The sequence below is a fragment of the Plectropomus leopardus genome, chromosome 17 (genome assembly GCF_008729295.1).
Source record: "Plectropomus leopardus isolate mb chromosome 17, YSFRI_Pleo_2.0, whole genome shotgun sequence".
Taxonomy (NCBI): Eukaryota; Metazoa; Chordata; class Actinopteri; order Perciformes; family Serranidae; genus Plectropomus; species Plectropomus leopardus.
In genome coordinates, this window is record NC_056479.1 from 19,364,775 (window position 1) to 19,384,276 (window position 19,502).

General features: G+C 39.8%; 1 protein-coding gene across 2 annotated transcripts in view; it reads left to right on the forward strand.

Annotated features, from left to right (window-relative positions):
- cep112 (centrosomal protein 112) overlaps positions 1-19,502 on the forward strand; it is a 132,259-nt gene that overhangs the window by 68,206 nt on the left and 44,551 nt on the right. For both annotated transcript variants that reach the window (XM_042505151.1, XM_042505152.1), the window contains exon 21: positions 10,457-10,687. In XM_042505151.1, the coding sequence (XP_042361085.1) occupies positions 10,457-10,687 (231 nt within the window). The remainder of the gene's footprint in view (positions 1-10,456; positions 10,688-19,502) is intronic.

The window sequence follows — 19,502 nt, forward strand, 5'->3', positions numbered from 1 at the left end:
TCTTCGGATCTCAGGAGGTGGCAGAAAACAAACTTCCCCAGCGCTCATCTCGTATTCTCAGTTCCTGTTTGCTCGTGCAGCATTTTGAGTAGAGATCAGACGCCCGCCTAATGTCAGATGTTAAAGCGGCAGAAATCAAGATTTTTCACTCAGGCCTTGGGAAGATGAAGGACAGGATTGTGAGGTTTCTGAAAGTGGCGGGGTTGTGAGCTGGTTTGACTTCCTGTGTGAGCTCTGTTCCATGGATGTGCTGTTAAAATGACAACAAGCTGACACACCAGCAGCAGACATGTATTAAAGATGAGCTTTTTTTTCTTTTTCTTTTTTTTTTTTTTTTTTACACTGAGCAAAGCCACGTATTATTAAACAATTTTGCTCAACCAAAGCTGTTTATCCCTTGAGAACTCTGGACTGTCACACTGATAACAATGTGGCCTTCACTGGCAGCATTTCTATGATGTGAACTGCGTGTTGAAAAAGAGCATTTTGTTGAAACATACAGAAAACATAGAGCACTTCCTGTCAACCAAATGCTTCTTCACTTATTTGATTTCTATGATGCTTCTCGGAGACTCAGGACTTTTCAAACAACACTCTTCCCACATGGGTCAAATAGGCAAAGATATTATCAAGTAACATGTCAATAATCAGCAGCCCAAATGCCTGCTGTGGCAACTGAACCTAGGCCTCATTATCTCTGCCTCTCTCCTTCTCACACTTTCCCTTCCTGGAATCAGTGCAAGGACAGTTGCAGCTCGGAAGCTGGCTGAGGGAACAGCAAATGTCAGTCGCACACTCATAGGATGAGTAATACCCACTCATCCCCTTGATGTGGCGGGACACTAATAAATAGCATTCCTGACTCTTGCCTTGTGTTGGAGAAGGAAAACCAATGAGTCGCAGCAGCGACTGGAAGGAAGAGTTTTAAAAAAGGCTCACACAGGGACACGTTGTCCTCGTCCCGCCAGAGTGTTTTCCAAAAAAAAACTCTGGCTACACATTATAAAGGCTACATGACCCATCTGTTGTGCACATGGGTTTCTATTTGTCAACATTTACACTTTAAATTATCTTTTGCTGTGTGTGCCTTTAAATATTACACGTTATATCTTTTCTGGAAGAGTCAGAATTAAGCTGCTGGATACTGGGCCTGGTGTGCGGTTGGCATCCCGCAGATTTAGGGGATTAACTCACAATTCCCAGCCTTGTGGACCTGAATGTCCTCTTAAAAGAAAAAAAACTTTGTTGAACCGTTTTTTCTTTTTTAAGTATGAAAAGAAGCTTTCTTTTGGCCGTCAGTCCAGGAAGATGAAATGCCTTGCTGGTGTTTGCCCGCAGCCAGTTCTGTGTTACTCTGTCAGCTGATCAATGCCCCCCAGAGGACAGAGGAGTTGTGTAGGCTGTTTTAGGGATTATCATGAGTACACCCTCTAACACGCCCCAAGTCCTGACGTGGTGGTCTTTCTGATTTCCCTCCCCTCTACAGATGAGAAATGTATAGTGCTTTCAGTTTGCATCCACCCTTCGGATGTTAAAAATGTTTAACATGGTATAGGAAAACTTTATTTCAAACTAAAGTCATATTAAAGGAGACATTTTCCACTCAGAATTCCCCAATTTTCATCTTGCTTTGACACATTTGTCAAAGTTTGTCTTTTTCTCTACAAAATAAAGCATTATTATCTAAAAAAAAACAACATTTTTTAAAGATTTGATGTATTATATGATAAAATAATTGAACATATTCCACTGCTGTTATTGTTCTTAATATACTCCACTTTGTGTCTGTGAAGCTTTTCAATTGTTCAACATAAATAAGAGTTTGACTTCACAAACTAGGACAAGCATTATAAATTAATTTGAAGCCTTGTTTTTTTTGCAAACAACAGAGTTGTTTGTTCTACGAAAAACCCATCATTCATATTTTTCTCACCAGTTCCTTCTCAAAACTCATTTTATAGGTATTATTTTCCCAATTAATTATGTCTTTTTCTAAAGGAAACGTACGCGCCATCTGGACTTCAAACGGCATGGGAGAGAGCGAGAGCCTTGTGAGGTCTTTCTTCTGGGCCGTGATGGACTAAATAATGATGCTGTCAATTTTTCAAAGCGTTTCAATCCCAAGTACGTGATTAAGATGAGTCAAATGAAGAGGGTGATGACAGACCGAGTCAAAGCTAAAAGGATGTCTGATGAGGAGAACAAGGCAGACAGCTAGACCAGTGTGCACATTGATTGTCTCGCTGTGCTTTGTGTGAATTGTCATTTACCAAATGATTGGTCCCTGAGATCTGGTATTGTCAAGTAGATCTTGTCTTGTTACTCAGTGATTTCCACTGAGCTGGCATGTCATAATGTTTGTGATTCTTTGAATGATTTCATCACAACTTCTCGAGCACTTCACATCTGAGTATTTATGTTCGAGCCCCTTTTTTTTTCATTCAGGGTGATTGATCATGGGCGTAGTCATCAGTGACTACTGATGCTCTGTGATGTGTTGCATGTTACAGCATGCTCTCTTTCAAACCACGAAGCCGTTTAGTATGTGCATACATCACATCTTGGATTTCAGCCAGATGAATTTTAATCTGGCTGACAACAGTAAAACATTCATTAAAACACTCTTACCTATGCTTTCTGTGCTTAGCTCAGGCAGATGTCAAGAGCAAATGCATATGTATTGTATGTATCCGATTCTAACAACAAATACATTATTTATCTTTTGAGGGAGAAATTGTCGGGTTATTTTAGTGCTTCTTGTTTGTCAGTTATATTGCTACCACAATGTCAATCCATTGTTCACATCAAATATACACATACTGTACGTTAAGATTCACTTATCTACAGTACAGCATGACTGCAGATCCCCCTTTTTGAGCCACAGTTTTACCTTCATGACAACATTTCTTTCTGTTAAACTGTCGAATTACAGTCGGTTCAGCATGAGAGCCAGATAAACAAACCGGTTAAGGTTGGGTAAATGTGTTGAAGTAAAAAAAAAAGAAAAAATGTGTTAAAGAAATAATCCAATATTTTGGGAATATAATATTTTACTTTTTTGCTCAAAGTTAGATTAAATCCAATCTTATCTCTATCAATCTTATCTCCCTTTCACTAAAAAAATGTTTATGTTACCCATACTGACTTGTACCTGTGCAAAGTCTGGTACTATTGAGATGTTTTCATATTAACATCTTCTATCTGAGATTCAAATGTACCCCGGGAGAAGCTAGATTAAGCATGTCATTAATTTGAAAGCCAATCATTAGCCCTATTTGCACAGAAACTGCGCTATAGAGTTGCTATGAAGTCCCTTCTTTTTGCGCTGCCTTTGCTCTTTTAGATAGTATGCCGGCATCCCAGAAGCAAAGGACACCTTACAGGAGTGACACATAACACAACAGCATCCGCTCCTAGTGTTGCATGAAATATATGTGTGAGGCAATGCTCCATAAACAATAACAATGGTGTAACATTGCTATAACAATCATTTACCATCTCTGTTATATGGTGGCTGATCTCATCCACTGCTCAGAGGGTAAGGAGCTCCAGAATTTCATTGTTTTCCCAATTTTCCAACATTTACGGCCGCTGTTCTTCTTCTTTGAGTTAACTGCAACCGCTGCTAGCTGCCTCTTAAAATCTCCTGGCAGTGGGTCGCACACATAACACGTCATCAAAACGTCACACCCTTCTGATCCATGGGCACATCCTGCCAGTTCGCTCTTTTGCATAGACATCAATTCAGTGCTGTTCCTACCTTCACTGCAGGCTTTAAGACGAGACAATTCTGTCTCCCCATTCCACAATTACACTTTTTATAAAGAACACAAAAGTGGAATAACAGCATTAGACATTTGTCAGCACAAATTGACAGAGAAACAGACTATTACACGACACCAGCATAGAAAGCTGAAACTTTCATCACACAACGGACTTGTCTCTCTGTTGTACAGAGGCCAGTTTGCATTAGCAGAGTAGATTTGCTTCCACACACAGCTTTATTTTTTTTTATGTGGGAAAACCATGTTAAACAAAATACTAAACATAGAGTATTTTTCACATCCTTTATAACATGTCTGGATAGGGACTTAAACTATGGAGCTGGAGCTATTAGCTTAGCTTAGCATAAAGACAGGTAGCAAGGGGAAACAGCTAGCCTGGCTCAGTTTAAAGCCCAAATATATGCTTACTTACTGTGGTTCTGAAGTGCAAAACACAATCGGAAATCAGAAAACACAACCACAAATAAAAATGTGTTGTGTTGTGTTTTCTGATTTGTGGTTGATTTTTTTTTATTTGCAGTTGTATTTTGTGATTTGTCATTGTGTTTTGCACTTCAGGGCCACCACTAGCACCTGGACAGCTCAGTGGTTAACATGCTGAATATTGTTTAATCCACACACAAACTGAGCTCCATAGTTACAGCACAGACATGGGAGTGGTGTCAATCTACTCAGCTAACTCAAAAAATTAAAATAGTTTATCCTAAAATGTCAGACTTTCTTTAAAATGTAAACTTCCCTGAGTAGAAAAAGTGTGGACATAAGTTGAGTTCATAGCTCAGGTCAACATAATTTAAGCTAGAAGTTTTCCACCTGTCATGCTAATGCAAACTATATTTTCTCACAGCAGTCGTGAGGTGTTATAGCAGGAAAGCACAGGTGTCACAGCCATAATGAGATTAATTATTGGTCTGCTCTATTTAGGTGTGCCTGTGAGCCGTGTCATTGAGCCAACATGCACAATACCAGGGCACTGGCACAGACATGCCGAGATTAAATACAGCTATTATAAATGTTATTAGTTGCGCTTGTGTTTGCCAAGTCATAATATCCGCTGTGAGAACGGTTCTGCCTGTTTATAGTTATGTCACCTTCACGTAATGCTTTTTTGATGGGAAAACATATCACTTACTACTTATGTTATTACAGTTTTAAAGAGGAACACGACCTTAAGACTTCCAATATCTTATTTCTATGGCCAAGGAAAGTTTAATCAGTATTTGTGAACATGAGCTACTCTCTCTCAAAGCCAGAAACCAGAAAGTGTCAAACTTTTGATGTCATAGGGTATAAAGCCTGTAGCTGCTTCAAAGATAATAAACGCAGTGAGTTTTAGCCACCTTAAAAGGCCAGTTTAAACAATATAAATATCAGTGTGAGTATGTTATTTAAATTATAAAGAATAACTTCACCGCTTCACCTTGTCACCATGCAGCCCTTTTTCGACCAGAAACTGAAGCTGTTATCTCGAAGCGTCACAAAACACAGGAGTTGCTTGGCTGTTGTTATCTCTATTGGTTAGTGTGTAAGGTAAAACGGAGAAAATATTCTCTTTTTTAAAAAAGATTATTTTTGGGGCTTTTTGCCTTTATTTGGACAGGACAGCTTAAGCATGAAAGGGCAGGAGAGAGAGGGGATGACATGCAGCAAAAAGCTGAGGCTGGAATCGAACCTGTGGCCGCTGTAACAAGATTGTAGCCTCTGTTCATGGGGTTTCTGCTCAACCAACTGAGCTACTGGCTGCCCTGATTATTGTATGTAAGACTTTTTAGGTGAATAAAATACATTTTGCTGCAGCCCCGTCCACAGCAATACATGTCTTAGCTTCTGTGCCGCTAGAGTTGTTTTATCAAAGATACTAGCAGAGTAACAGTGCATGAAATAAGCACAGCAGAACATCAGATAGGTCGCACCACAGTGTCTTATATCTTTAAACACTAGTTACGGCTGCAGAAATCAACAAGTTTGCCGATTTCTTATATCTACACAATTCAAATCAATTGCTCGTGGTCTACCCAGAAGTGGTTGTTTTGTTTGTGTAACATCATAATGAATCAGTCTGTTCTGTTGTACTCTTCTCAGGAAATGTACCCATATACTCAGGACATTCCCCTGGGTGCTCCTAATGTCATCAATAACATCTTTGAAAGAGAAAACGTCAAAAGAAACGAATGTGTGCACATCCAGTCAAAATAATCAAGAACATCTTTTCCAATTCATTGTTTATGGAGCAGCTCCAGATTAAATATTTGATGATATAACCAGTTTGTTTCACCAATTCTAATTTGGAATAAGGAGAGTTGTTAATATTTAGAGATATTTGTGGACTATCCGGACCATAGGAATAACATTTATGAAATTTGAAAAGGGATGTCATTTCCCTTTAATATATGACAGTAATCTACAAACATTTTCCCAATTTAGCATACCAATAGCATAATTAATCCATTCAAATTAATGTTAAAGATATACTGAACTTATTACCCATCTTTTCCGTCTTCGTTTTTTAGTTTTATATGTTTTGTGAGAGGTGACTCTGAGGCAGAAAACCTTCGTTTATTAAACATGTGGACACTCTTCACCAAAACATAATTGGTATTCTTGCTACAAAGGAGGCTTGCATATTATAAAATAGTGATGAGTGGCAGCTTCGCTTCGCTTGTGGTTGTAACCAAAGTTAAAAAAACCTCCAGTTTTATTACCAGCATCATCCCGGCTGATCAGTCCGTAAAGGATGCTGCCTACACAATTAGTCATAATATAGTTTGCAAGGAGAGTTGCACTTGGGTTAAAAATGTATTATAGATATAAAGGCCTACAGTAGCTTAAGAGGTCTCATTGCTTGCCATCTATACACTTGACTATGTGTCATTTCCTCTCAACTGAAACATATAAAGTTTGTTAAACAGCTCTCTGTTGTTCTCCCAGTCTTCTGTCTTCTTAGCTCACACGAGTTGACCCAATGTATTTCATTTGACACTCTCCTATTGTCACCAAGAGCTGCTTCATCGCAAAGCTCCCCATTAGCATGCTAACATGTGCCCCGTTGGAAGCGGCTGTGCCCACATACTTCCAAAGGAGACATGCTCTTTTGGCCTCTTAAGTTTCTGAAGTGTCATTGCCAATGCCTCTGTTCTGGGAGATTATATTTTAACTTATTAAAAGATTTTTTGGAAGGAAGATCATCCACATTTGTTGAAGAGAGAATTATACATTAAAGACTCTCCAGGGCTCAGATCTAATAGCTGCTTGCCCTTGAAGGCACAAGCAGAGCAGCGAGACGGGTAATGTTGAGAGACAGGGGAGTGGGACATAGAGATTGCATGTGTTTGTTGTTTTTTGGAGGTTTTTTTACCTCAAATTCTCCCTGATTGTGCTGCATGCCATTGTATGTGTGTGACAGACAGACCATGTGTGACTGTTTGTCTGCGTATGTATGTGTGTGCCAGTGTTGGAGGGAGGATAACACAGAGCCACAGCATCTGCCTGTTTTTGTGACACTCCTTTGAAGTCTCTTTGATTCTCCCCAGTGCCCGCTAAAAAAGACTTCAGACACTTTCTGTCTGATTGCCTTAACATGGCGTTGTCCTGGGATGCCCAGGCTTTTGAAGGGAGGGAGGGAGGGAGGGGGGCATGAGGCAGAGCACATAGTGCGAACCAAAGTAAGAAATAAACCAAGTAAACCAAGGAGAGTAATGAGGATTTGCAATAGCTGGGGAATATGTGCAATATAGGTGAGGAAGTGTGAAATACCTCCACCTCACTACAATGTGTTTTTTGTTCATTGCTTGTTTTACATTGTAGGGAACGATCGTATTATACTGAAAACTGTAATATGTTTGGTTAATATGTGCTACAAATTGGCTTTCTGAGGACAGTGAACTTGTGATACACTCTTAGAAACAAAGGTGCCGACTACAACCATATAGGATGTATCAGCTTGTTCCCATCTTTTATGAGGACTCCACCTGGAATGTTCTTAGGAAGTTCTACCTAGAACCCGACACAAAGAGTTATACCTAGAACCATCTGTCAAAGGTTTCACGCTTTTCAACCAAATTAGCTCCGGTTCTTTAACTGGTTCTGTTCAGAACTCTTGGAACCCTGGTGTTATCTTGGGAACCAGCTTGCGTTTCCACCAGTTTTGATCATGCTGATTGTGATTTGATTACCTGCAAAGTCTGTTATATTATTACAAATATTTCCTTTTATCCAAAAAAAGCAAGCCTGGTCTAACTATTAATGAGACCACTGCACACTCTTTTTCCAATGATTTCTCACTTAATGTCTCTATTGTTGCCTTCTCCATCTTCTTTTTCCATCCTGTAGAATATGACACGGCCACTGATGTTGTCACGGTTTGCACTTCAGATCAAGGAAAACTTGCTGCTTTTTGGTTTCATTTGGAAACCAACTTTTTGGGTTCCAAACCAAGTTATTTTTTGGTGTGAATGGTGTGAATGGAGATCTTGTAAAATCATTACCACTACAACCTTTAGTATTTCAGTGGTGTTATGTGTATCAACTCTACCAGGATGCTTAGTGACAGGGTTGGCGTTATCTCAGCTGATTAACAAAGTAACCTAGTTTTTGTTCAATACTGGTATGCAAATAGCTATCGTATGGTTAAGATATTAACTTCAGCAAAACACAAGTAAAATGACTAGATTAAGGGATTCCAGATACATCTACATTTAGAAAAAAAAAAAAAAAAAAAACATTTTAAACTGGTAAACATTAGAATATTTGAGGGTCAGGACATGTTTTTAGTTAACAATCCTCGAAGAACTCTTTTGGACCTTTAATCAAAGAAGCTTTGAAGAACCTTTTCTTCTAAAACAGGTTCTTCAGAAGCATGTGGTTCTGGGTAGAACCTCAGCCCTTCAGAGCGAACCCTTTTGGAACCCTTATTTCTGAGAGTGTAACTGTAACATGAATGGCCATATCATACGCACACATATACAGTATGTCCTCCAACTGAACCTTGTAGTTTAGAATAATGTGAAAAGTACATGAGAGGAAACTTATTTCAGTTTTTAGGCTGCAAATAATCTTCATCATACCCGCTAAGTGATGCAGTTTTGTCAAAACAGTAAGCTCATCTTTTTACTTTTGGCATTTCTCAAACTCTTGAGATGTAGGTTCATTGCATGTGTCAGCCCAGTCTTATTTCTGGTGTTTCAGAGGCTGCAGGGTTGGGCTTATTAGCATTCCTACTATGTTATGTTGACGCTCACTGGCAGCACTATTAAAGGGCTCTTCTGGGTAAAGTCAAGGCTGAGCAGTTCAAAAAGAGAGAGGTCAAGAGAGGGGTCACGCCATCGCAGCAGCCTCTACGCAAACACACAGAGGAAAACAGAAACATTTCAACATGTTTGTGAAACTTTTCTACACTTAGTTTAACTGTCGAGGCACTTCTTCACACTTTGGATACAGAGTCCCAATCTTTCTGCAACATCTCTTTACAAAAATGTACCTATCAGTATACCATTTTGATGTAATGGAGTTGAAGGATGTAATCGGGAGTTATATGTTTCAATATTTTCACTGTAGAGGACACAGAATCTCTTTCTGTTTCTCTTTTTATCTCAGATATTCATCAGAGATCGATAGAGCAGGGCCCACTGATAAGACATTTGTCTGTACATGAGTACAGAGGGGAATATGGGTGTATGTTCTGATAAGTTATCTTTACTGACACATTAAATAAACTAATTTTAACATAAATCCATCAGGGAGGGTACTTAATAAACAAAGAAAGATCTTAAGTACTTTTCACTTCAGCTAAAATGATCAAATTAGCCCACATCATACATCTACAGTAAGTGTCGAACACATTTTTGTGTTCTGATACAATTCCCTCTCATATTCTCTATCTATTATATCAACTGAAATATGAAATCTTAACCTAAGAGCATCTAGGAACAGAACATTAAAGTAGAAACAGACAGCTTTTCTAACTTTTGCTGCTTTTACTGGAACTAGATTGCTAACAGCTTCCTGAGAGCCTAGAACAACAGTTTCCACAGTTACTCTGGATGTTCCACCACCTGCCATTTCCACAACTAGTTACTACTTACACTAAGCATTTTTGGAGCCTTCCAGAGAACTTTTTCTTTGTTTGCATTCACACCATCAATAGGAAAGCTGAAGTGATGTAAGTCAGCCCAGCCAGCGGTTAGTATCGCAACATCACCTTTGCACAACATAAATACATCTCAGTACAGCCTTGGCTTCTTTGTCAGCCCATTTGTCCGTGTTTTTCATGTTTTTCCTTTACAAGCTGTTGTTTTTTTTTCTGCATTTTCTGCTATTTTGACAGCTTCCACAGCAGTTTTTTAAAACTGGCATTTGTCGAAACTGCATTGGCCTATGTGCTTGACTAATAACCTTCACGTATGTCACTCAAAGTAGGAGGAGTAGCTACTGTGAAACAGGAGCCAAAAATGTCCCTCAAAACAGAGTTCTGAAGGCCACGGTCGTTCCTACTTTTTTTATTATGGACAAAATGTTCTTGAAAAAAGTTCCCTCTGTCCAAAAATGCATTGCCATTGCATTGTGCAGTCAGCTTGTACTTTATAGAGATAAAGTAAAGCATAAAACCTTTCTGTTTCCACTCTGTCATCATTTACTTAAATGCACTGCACGCCTCTGTGCCCATCTCTTTCCAGACGATCTCAGATTTGGAAGCCCAGTTATCGAGTCTACGTGAGGAGCTCCAAGGAGCCCGTGCACAGCACAAGCAACAGTTGGCCGAGTTGGCATTACTCCGGGAGGAGGAGAAACAAAAGGCGTTCCTGGATAAAGAGGCATCCCTGGAACGGCTCCGCTCTGACATGGAGCGCATCCGCAGCGACCTTGAAGGAAGCCACCAGCAGGAGAAGGATGTTGCTCAAGAGAAGGTGGGTGAAGGATATGAGGGAAAAGATATGGTCAGTTAGCAGTAGGGTGCTGTCAGCATTAGTCACGTTACATCATTCTTTATAGCCTGTGTGGATCAATCCATATTTAAGCAAAGGTTGCATAAAAAGTGACACCTTCATTTTGTCACCAGCAGAAACTTACATTAATGAAAGTAGAGGACACTCATGTCTGATATATCCAATAAATGCTGAGTTAAGGAGGAATATATTTGAAGAAGTAGCGATGTTGTGTTATTTCCTGCATAATGGAGAAGCTGTTGGTAGAGGCATGGTTGACCTTCAGCTTGTGGATGCTTCTAGTAGTCAGACTGTATTAGCAGTCAAGCTTTTTTTCGTAGGTACATGTATCTTTAACTGTCTCTGTGTGTCTGCCTCCAAGTATGTCTCCTTCTCCCCTACATGGTTGTCAGAGGACCTGTGAACAATGTTGTCTTTACTTAGCTATAATATTTCAACACTGCTGACATTGAGAACAGCTTTTGTTTGTATGTGTATCTGTGTGGGACTTAAAATAGTAGAACAGAGCTTTTATAAAAAAAAAATCATTTTACAACTCGCCCCTCATTCTCCCACATCGATGGCAGCAAGCAACCATGCAAGGCGAGTTCAGTGTTTTGTTGTGTCTCTCATGTCAGTTCACTTGTCCAGATCAGTATATCTTAAAGAACATTTCTCCTGTAAAATGACCATTTTTATTGAATTGAATTCATGAAGAAAACTTTTTTTCTCGCATGGCTCCACAGTGTACGAAGAATCCCCAGAAAAGCAAACATTTTTCATGTATTGTAGTCATTTGGTACCGTGTTTAACATCAGTAATACTATGCCAAAACATCTGTTCACTTACACAACTTGTGCAATATAATTGTCATATTTATCCAGTCTATGTGCTCAATACTTAACAAACACATGCATCTTCTTAATGTTTTGTACCGAGGGTTTTAGTGAAAATGCCTGCTTTTGGAATGTGCTGAGCATATGACTGGATAAACGAGACATGAATTTATACTACAGGACTTGTGTAATGGTTGTATATTAGATGTTTTGATGTAGTTTTGCTTGTTTTAAATTCAGTCCACCTTTACTTAATTTCTTGAAGAATGTTTGCCTTTTTTAGAATCTCCCTTCACTGCAGAGACATGCAAGAAAATCAAAGTTTTCTTCATAAATTCAAGGCAACATGCGTTGAGTAACTGATAAGCAAAAGGTCAGTTTGCAGATGATGTGTTCTTTCAACATTTGCACATCCAAACTGGGGTTAAACCTTTCATATGCACCTCTGGAGCCTTACAGCTAAAATACCGTACATGGGACACAGATGCAGTGTGACATATGCGCCGCAACAATGCGCACCCTTTACAATTAACTGAAGCTGCTACAGTGACCACTTTTTGCTGTTGAACATTATTTTTACATGGCTGGTCTGTATTTCCTCTGTGTGCAGCTCTGCAGCACACTACTGCAAAAACTACATATAAATGTGTAAAAAATGATTAAATAGAGCAATATTGTGTGTTTTTAACATTTCACAAAAAAAACAAATTAATGCATCTAGTAGTTCAAACAATCCAGTTGACTGATTGATTAACTCAGTATCACTTAATATACCAGTTTATATAGCCTACATTTCCAAACCCTGGAGAACCAACTGTGTTGTAGATTGGCAAAGCTTCACACACACACACACACACGTATGGCCCACTAGTCTAATTGAGATATTCCATCCTTAACACCCCATATAAAACCCGAAAGAAAGTTGACAGAAAGTTGAGTATGGTTATGTTTGGCATCTACTCTGCATGTAAAATTATAACTACATATTCATTCAAATTAAGTTTTTTGGTCGACCCTTTTACCATCTTGCAATATTCCTTTTGGACAGGTACACACCAGTTAGGGGATTGGACTTAAGGGTCACTCATAGAGAAGGAACCTCAGCATTTCAGTAGAGCCATTATCCAGCTTTGCTTTTTGCTATCTTAGTGAACCAGGAAGTACTTCAATTAGAACTTCTAAGGTTCCCTCTCTCTTTCGTTCTCTATTTCTGTCTCATATTCGCTCCCCTCGCCACGATAGAAACTGGACCCACGGCCGGGAAATCACCCATAATCTTGTGCTGGTCTAGCAGGAAGCTGACCTAAGGTGGTGTTGATCAGAACCTAATCCCTCTGCAGGTCCCATCAAAGAGAGCGTTTTTCATTAGACACCATCCCGTGGCAGCTGCGCAGCATTAGCCCCGGAATGTAGGGACCTCCAAAGCACCCAGCCGGCCATTTTGGCTCCATATGGCGCACAGAACCAGGGGTACAGAAGGGAGAGAGATCCGAGGAAAAAGAGTTTGCTTATTACAGGGTAATCCTCATTTGAAGAAATCACGCTATGTCCTATCAGTCCATTTTTTTTTCCCTTTTTGGATATGTGAAGGCTGTTTTGCAGCTAGAAGTTATTTTATCTTTTTGGCTCACTTTAATTCCTCCCTCTCTTCCCTCTTTTTTTGTACACGGGGTAAAAAATGACCCGCAGTTGTCGGGGAATCTGGAGTGGATTCAAAGCAGTGAAGCTGAATGTTGAACTTAGACTGATAACACTGTAAGCAATGTGCTAGTTTCACTTTCTATGAAAGAGATTAATGATTTCTCTGTCCTTTTTTGTCAGCTGAAAGTGCATGCTTCTTAAAAAAAAAAAGCTCACCAAAGGTTGAACGTTTTACTTTTTTCCCCTTTTTTCTACTTTCTAATCTGTCTCCAAGTTTGACTTCGGAGTGGGCAGGGAAAAGTTTCACTACTTCGTTGCTCCCTGTTTTTTTTTCACGTGGGATTGAAGTCAGCCAGCTCTCAGATCCATATTGACTCGTTCGCCCTGTTTTGTAAGCTGAAAATTTCTCATTCTTTTGATGCAGACAGAAATGCTGTCCTCTGCAGTCCACCATCCTCTCGGAAGCAGAGCCTGGGCAGGCCAGCTTTTCCTCTTTTTTTTCTGAACACATCTCCCAGATCCTGGAAAAAAGGCCAGAGAAATCCATTAAATCCATGAATGGATTCCCATCAAAGACGCATGCGTTTAAGGGAGAGACAGAGGGAGAGAGAGAGGGATACAGGGGGGATGTGGGGGATGTTTTGGGAGTAGACAGTCGAAGCTGTTGGAATGAAATAATGAGAAACAGAATATCAGAAGCGATAAGATCAGACATTCAGATAGTTCCATATATTTGAGCTGCACCAAAAGAAAGAAGGAGAGAGGGAAAAGTGATGGAGGTAGGCTGAGTAGAAGGTGTGGGGGGGGGGGGGTTTAGTCTGGTTGCCGTTGAAGTTTATCTTTGTAAGTGTGTGTATGTGTGTTCGTGGGTGAGTCTGAACGCACACAACCCCAGACCGCCCAATCTCCGTTCTCCACTGAGGGGCCTGTGAAGCTGCCTCTGTGCCTGATAAAGACGCCTCATCTCTGGGCTACAGTGAGCACGAATCCTGCCTCTCACTCACACCACCTCCTTATCTAACTTTTTATTCTCCTCCGCCGTCCATCTCTCTCTGCCCCCCCACCCCCACCACCCCCCTCGCCTTCAAGTTGTGGCAAAGCACAGAACATTAGGGTTTCTATAAAGAGTTACCAGAAATCAGGGCTGGGCTTTGAGGAAGTGTGGGGATACTTTTTCTCACCACATATACACACACACACACACTCCTCTGTACGCTCTCTAGCATAGAAAACACAGGTCATATTTTCAATTAGTGCTTAATGGCAGTACTTATATGAGCTTAAAGTTTGTGGAGAAAAGGTCTTTGTGTGTGACCTAGTCACCTAGCACAGCTGTATGGTACTCACTCCCTGCATGTCAATACTAGAGATCTGAGATACTGCGAGACAAAAGATCACAAGGTCTCGGGTTTGATAGGGAGTGAATAACGTCTGGAACTTTGAATTCATATTTTCTTTCAGTCTGGAGAGCGTGGCTTTTTGAACTGCTGAAGGAGATTAGATGTGCAAATTTTGCCTGATATGTTTGTGTGGACCTGGGTGTTTGAGAGTGTTCAAGAGACAGAGAGTGCACACTTATATGTGCTTGGTATGTTTGCATTTTGCACATGAATTGCATACGGAGTCCTGTATGGGCTGATTATTATGACCCACTTCTGAACTGGCACCACAATGTGCAATACTGCACCTGCCCTGCCACCCGCACATATGACCAATTAGTTACGCAACCTGACCTGACCTGTCGACACAAGATCTGCGGCCTGACCCGAAACCACAAATCCTTTAACAGACACGGGCTGTTCAAATAATTCAATGAGATAGCATGCTTAAAGTGATCATTTTGGGCATTTTAGACGTATCTTATTTTTTTGTGATTTTAATTTTAATTATATTTTACGCTACAGTTCATATTCCTCAGGGATTTCTTATAAATGTTTCTCCATTTTTAAGATTTTAGGATTTTGCTGTTTATTTACTGTGCTCTTCGCTTTCTCTATGTTTGTTATTTATTTACTTATTTGATAACCCAGTGTTTATTTTTTTATCATTTTATTATTTAATGATCACTGAGACCTGAATACTTAATTTCATTCTTCACATGTGTTACATGACTGGAATCTTAACCCTGAATCCCTGAATACAGGTGAAATTTTGAAAAATGATCATTCAAAAAGATACTTCGAGAAATCCCAGCAACTGTGATCCAACTTGCATGTTCCTTGTTTAATTGAGAGCAAAATCTGTGAATAACAATAAGACAAAATCATTTTTTTTGCATGTCACCAATTTAAAGCATGACTCTGCCTGCATACACTGTCATTTTAGGAGCCCTCATTCTTTTGGCTGTTAATTGCAGAAGCAAATGTCACCACACACTTAAAAATGTGAATTCACAAAATACACACAGTGATAGAGCTCTCTGATGAGTCCTCCAGCAAGATGTAGAAAACTGTGTTTGTATGTGTGTATTTGTAGTACTTCCGTGTGTGTGTGTGTGTGTGTGTGTGTGTGTGTGTGTGTGTGTGTGTGTACATGCATGCCTACTTTCACTTCAGATCAAAGGGACGGGGCATTTCATCAAACACTAATCAAGTGTGACAAAACCACCTGGAGGCAAACATCAGCCAATGAGAAAGCAGCTTTTTGGCATGCAGTAGCCAATCCCTGCTCCCTGTGTCACAGCACCAGTGTCCCCCTGGCCATGTCCCATGTGACTCTCATGACATGAAAGACACGACAGTTCTTTCTCTGAGACACACACACAGAGGCTGAGGAAGCTGAGGTGTGAAGGCCTCTGTCTTGTGATTAGTCTCTTTTGTGCCCTGCAGTTAATTCTTTCGCTTTAAGGAAGCCGTCTGTGCACATCCAACAACGTTCTTCCTTTAAGAGTGTGTGAGTCAGCTTAATAGTCAGTATAAGTCCCCTAGCTGGAGCTGGAGCTTTCTTTTTTTTAAGCGCATGAGATGAAACTGCACTTGTAGATGGCTTGTTTGACAGCCAGTGATGCTTTAAGTGCTGATCTTATTTGGTATCATTAATAACAAGACGTAACAGATTCGGTTAATATAGTTTTATTACTTAAAATAATGTACTTCCCTGTTAACATCTGATTGAATGTGTGGGGGTTTTTTCTTTAAAAATCAACTTGTTGGCCATTATTTAGTTAGCATTTCAGGCCTTCTGTAGGTCTAATATCTTGTATCCAAATACACTTTAATTTCCATCTGTAACAAACTGTGACTGTCACCTAAAAGGAGAAAAAAAACAAACTCAGCTGGACAAGAGGACTGCAGTGGCAGTTTGGTATCTCAGCTTGGAAACAGACTTCAAACTCTCATTTAAGTTGTTTGGCAAAAGAAAGTCATCTGTATACAACTTTTGTTTGTTGTGCAATGCACAAAGCTTACGAGGCGATCTTTTTATGTGGCCAGAGATGCAGCTGCTTTCACACTGTTTTCCATGTGCGGACACATGACCATCCTTACATGTGGTTTGACTGATTGGATCATAATGTGTCCTCTATGTGCTCTTGTTGCATTCACATCCATATTTAGAGAGGTGCATTTGTGAACAGACCACCCAAGATGTTTTAAGTTCAAAACATTTTAACTGAAACCAGCACCATTCTTGGATGCTTTTTTTCTGTGAATCAGTTTGTGTTGTTATCTGCTCGTAAAGGAATACTTCCCCCCCCCCCCCCCACCACCACCAAAATTTATGTAGCAATTATTCACCCATGTGACATTCTTTTTTTCCTTTTTTTTCTTGTCTCGAATGCCTTTGGTGAATGAAGAATCCAAAAACTGAAAAAATTCATGATGAACTGAAGTCATAGGGGTCCATGTTTAAAGCTGTAGCTTAAACATGTAGTTTAACTACAGCTTTAGCCGGCCAGAGTAAACTTTCTCGTATTACAGCTAAACAGTACACTAAAATATGTTTCTGATATTTGAAGTGAGGAATAGGGAGTGCATTAACACAATCTTGATTCATATTTGATCGGGGCTGCCTGTTTTAACAGTTTTACGGCAGTTCATGAGCAGTGATTGACATGATTGACAGCTGTGTTAGAGACTCCTAGACTTTGTTGTTTTCAGTGAGTTGCATTTAATTCTAGCAAATGCCATAGAAGCAGTTTTGGAAAAGGAGAAGGGACATGATTTTTGTCACAGACTATTTTTATTGTGTCCTTTTTTCAGAATAATTTAATTTTTTTTTTTAAATTTGATTATTTGCAGAATATCTATAGTTAATCGCAATTAATCACGTTTTCAATTTCATTTTTTTGCAATTTAAAACAGTTTTGAAGTCCATATTGACAGAGTAAAGCAATTCTTACCAGATTGTCTTGATATTAACATAAAAAGTGCATGTCTGTAAAGAGGAGACTCATGGGTACCCACAGAACCCATTTTCACTTAGCTTTCTTGAGTTCAGAGGTCAAGGAACCCCTGTTAGATGGCCATACTGTTTCTCCATCGCCAAAATTTTGCCTAACTTTGGAGTGTTACTCTGCCTCTTTACTGAGAAGCTACATGACATGACATGGTTAGTACCACTGAATTCTTTAAGAATACTTTCATATGATACATATGATCATCACTGTAGCAGCCCTGTACAGCCTCTTAAAGACAGGAATGTTGGCCAGTCATTAATGCGATTAAAAACAAATTGACGCCTTAATTATGGACCATAATTGCATCACAATTAACATGTTAATGCTGACAGCCCTTGCATAAAGTAAAAGTTTTACAAAATATGACAAAGTTGTTTTCATAAAAGTTACGAACTGTAGTTTTAACAGCAGCAAAACTACATCAAAACGTCTATTTACAAACTCTCACACAAATGGTGCAGTATAAATCAAGTCTCATACATTTCTGATAGAAAACTGAACTAAAAGTGATACTTATCTTTGTGCTCCTCAAGCCTGACTCCATTGATAAGACATTTAATAAAAGTTAGGCAACATCAGCAATGCCACTGATAAAACACACGAGCAGGGATCCTCAGTTACATTGACACAAAGAGAATGTCCACAAGCAGCGATGATACATTATCAATAAAGCTATGGTAAAGACATCAAATCTCGAACCTGTTTATCCTCCTAAAACTACAGAGAAGTGTCAACTTTAAACTCAGAACGCAGAAAGACCAGGGAGATCTGACAGTTACTACAATGCTCCAGTGAGCCCGTTAACATTTTCATAAAACATTGATTTGAGCTCATTCACACTCCTTTGATCCTTTGTACTTTCTGCGTCAGTGGGCGTACCGTTCTCACTCTCAGCCAGAAGATGGTGGTACGAGGTTGTTGTCGTTGTTGTTGTTGTCGTAGTCACGTCTTCTCTCTTGCCCACTGTCACTGCTGACTTATTAGGTTGGTCTTCTGCCATTTGGAGATACACCAAATCACATTATTCAGTCAGTCATGGATTAGAAGAGGAGGAGAGAAACACAGGCTGAGGGATGATCAAAGAGGGCCCGCATTCACCTCACACTAACAGACTAAATGGGAGACAAAGAGATGGGGGAGGCAGAGCGAAGGATCAGATTTTAGGGGAGAAAGAGGTTAAGTTCAGGATGTTTAGTGTTGGGCACTCAGATTATCGGATCTACGTGTCTTCTGTTGGTATATGTTTACATCATAGCCGCTTCACTCACATTAAAGCGCTTGTGTATGAACATGTGTTGTGTGTTTGTGCGCGCGTACGCATGCCCAGACCTATCCGAGCTCTTCGTTTCCTCAGTGCACCATCGGGCCCGGCGGCAGAGAGAGAGAGTGAGTGAGTCACCCAGCAGATGAAAGAGTCAAAGTAAAGGCTCTGCCGTCCCAAAAAAACATCACACAGCTCCCTTGCTCACTTTTTGAAGTCATCCAAGAGGAGGGAGGGAAGCGACACACTTTCTCAATCGCATTAAAACATGGCGTCAGGCAGCTCCCATCTTGTTGCACGCTATAGATTACACTTTGGTTTGAAGTGGAGTTTTAAGTGGGACACCATGATATTGGGCTCTGTTTTTTGGGTTAAGTTCCTAATTCAACTCACAGTCATCCTACATCTGAACATCAGGCAGACTTATTGATCAAAGCAGGGATGGAGGCATAAATAGATAGGAAGCGAGATCTACCTAGACAGAAAGACAGAATTTCATCACAGTTTTCTCAAAGTTCAATGAAAAAAAAAAGTAACATCTTCTTTAGCAAAATTGTTGCTGTCATAACTTTACAGTCTTAAAGGTCCAGTTTGTGGAATTCAGAGGCAGCCATTGGCAGAATTGCGATATTAAAGAAATTACTATGTTTTCATGCGTTTTTA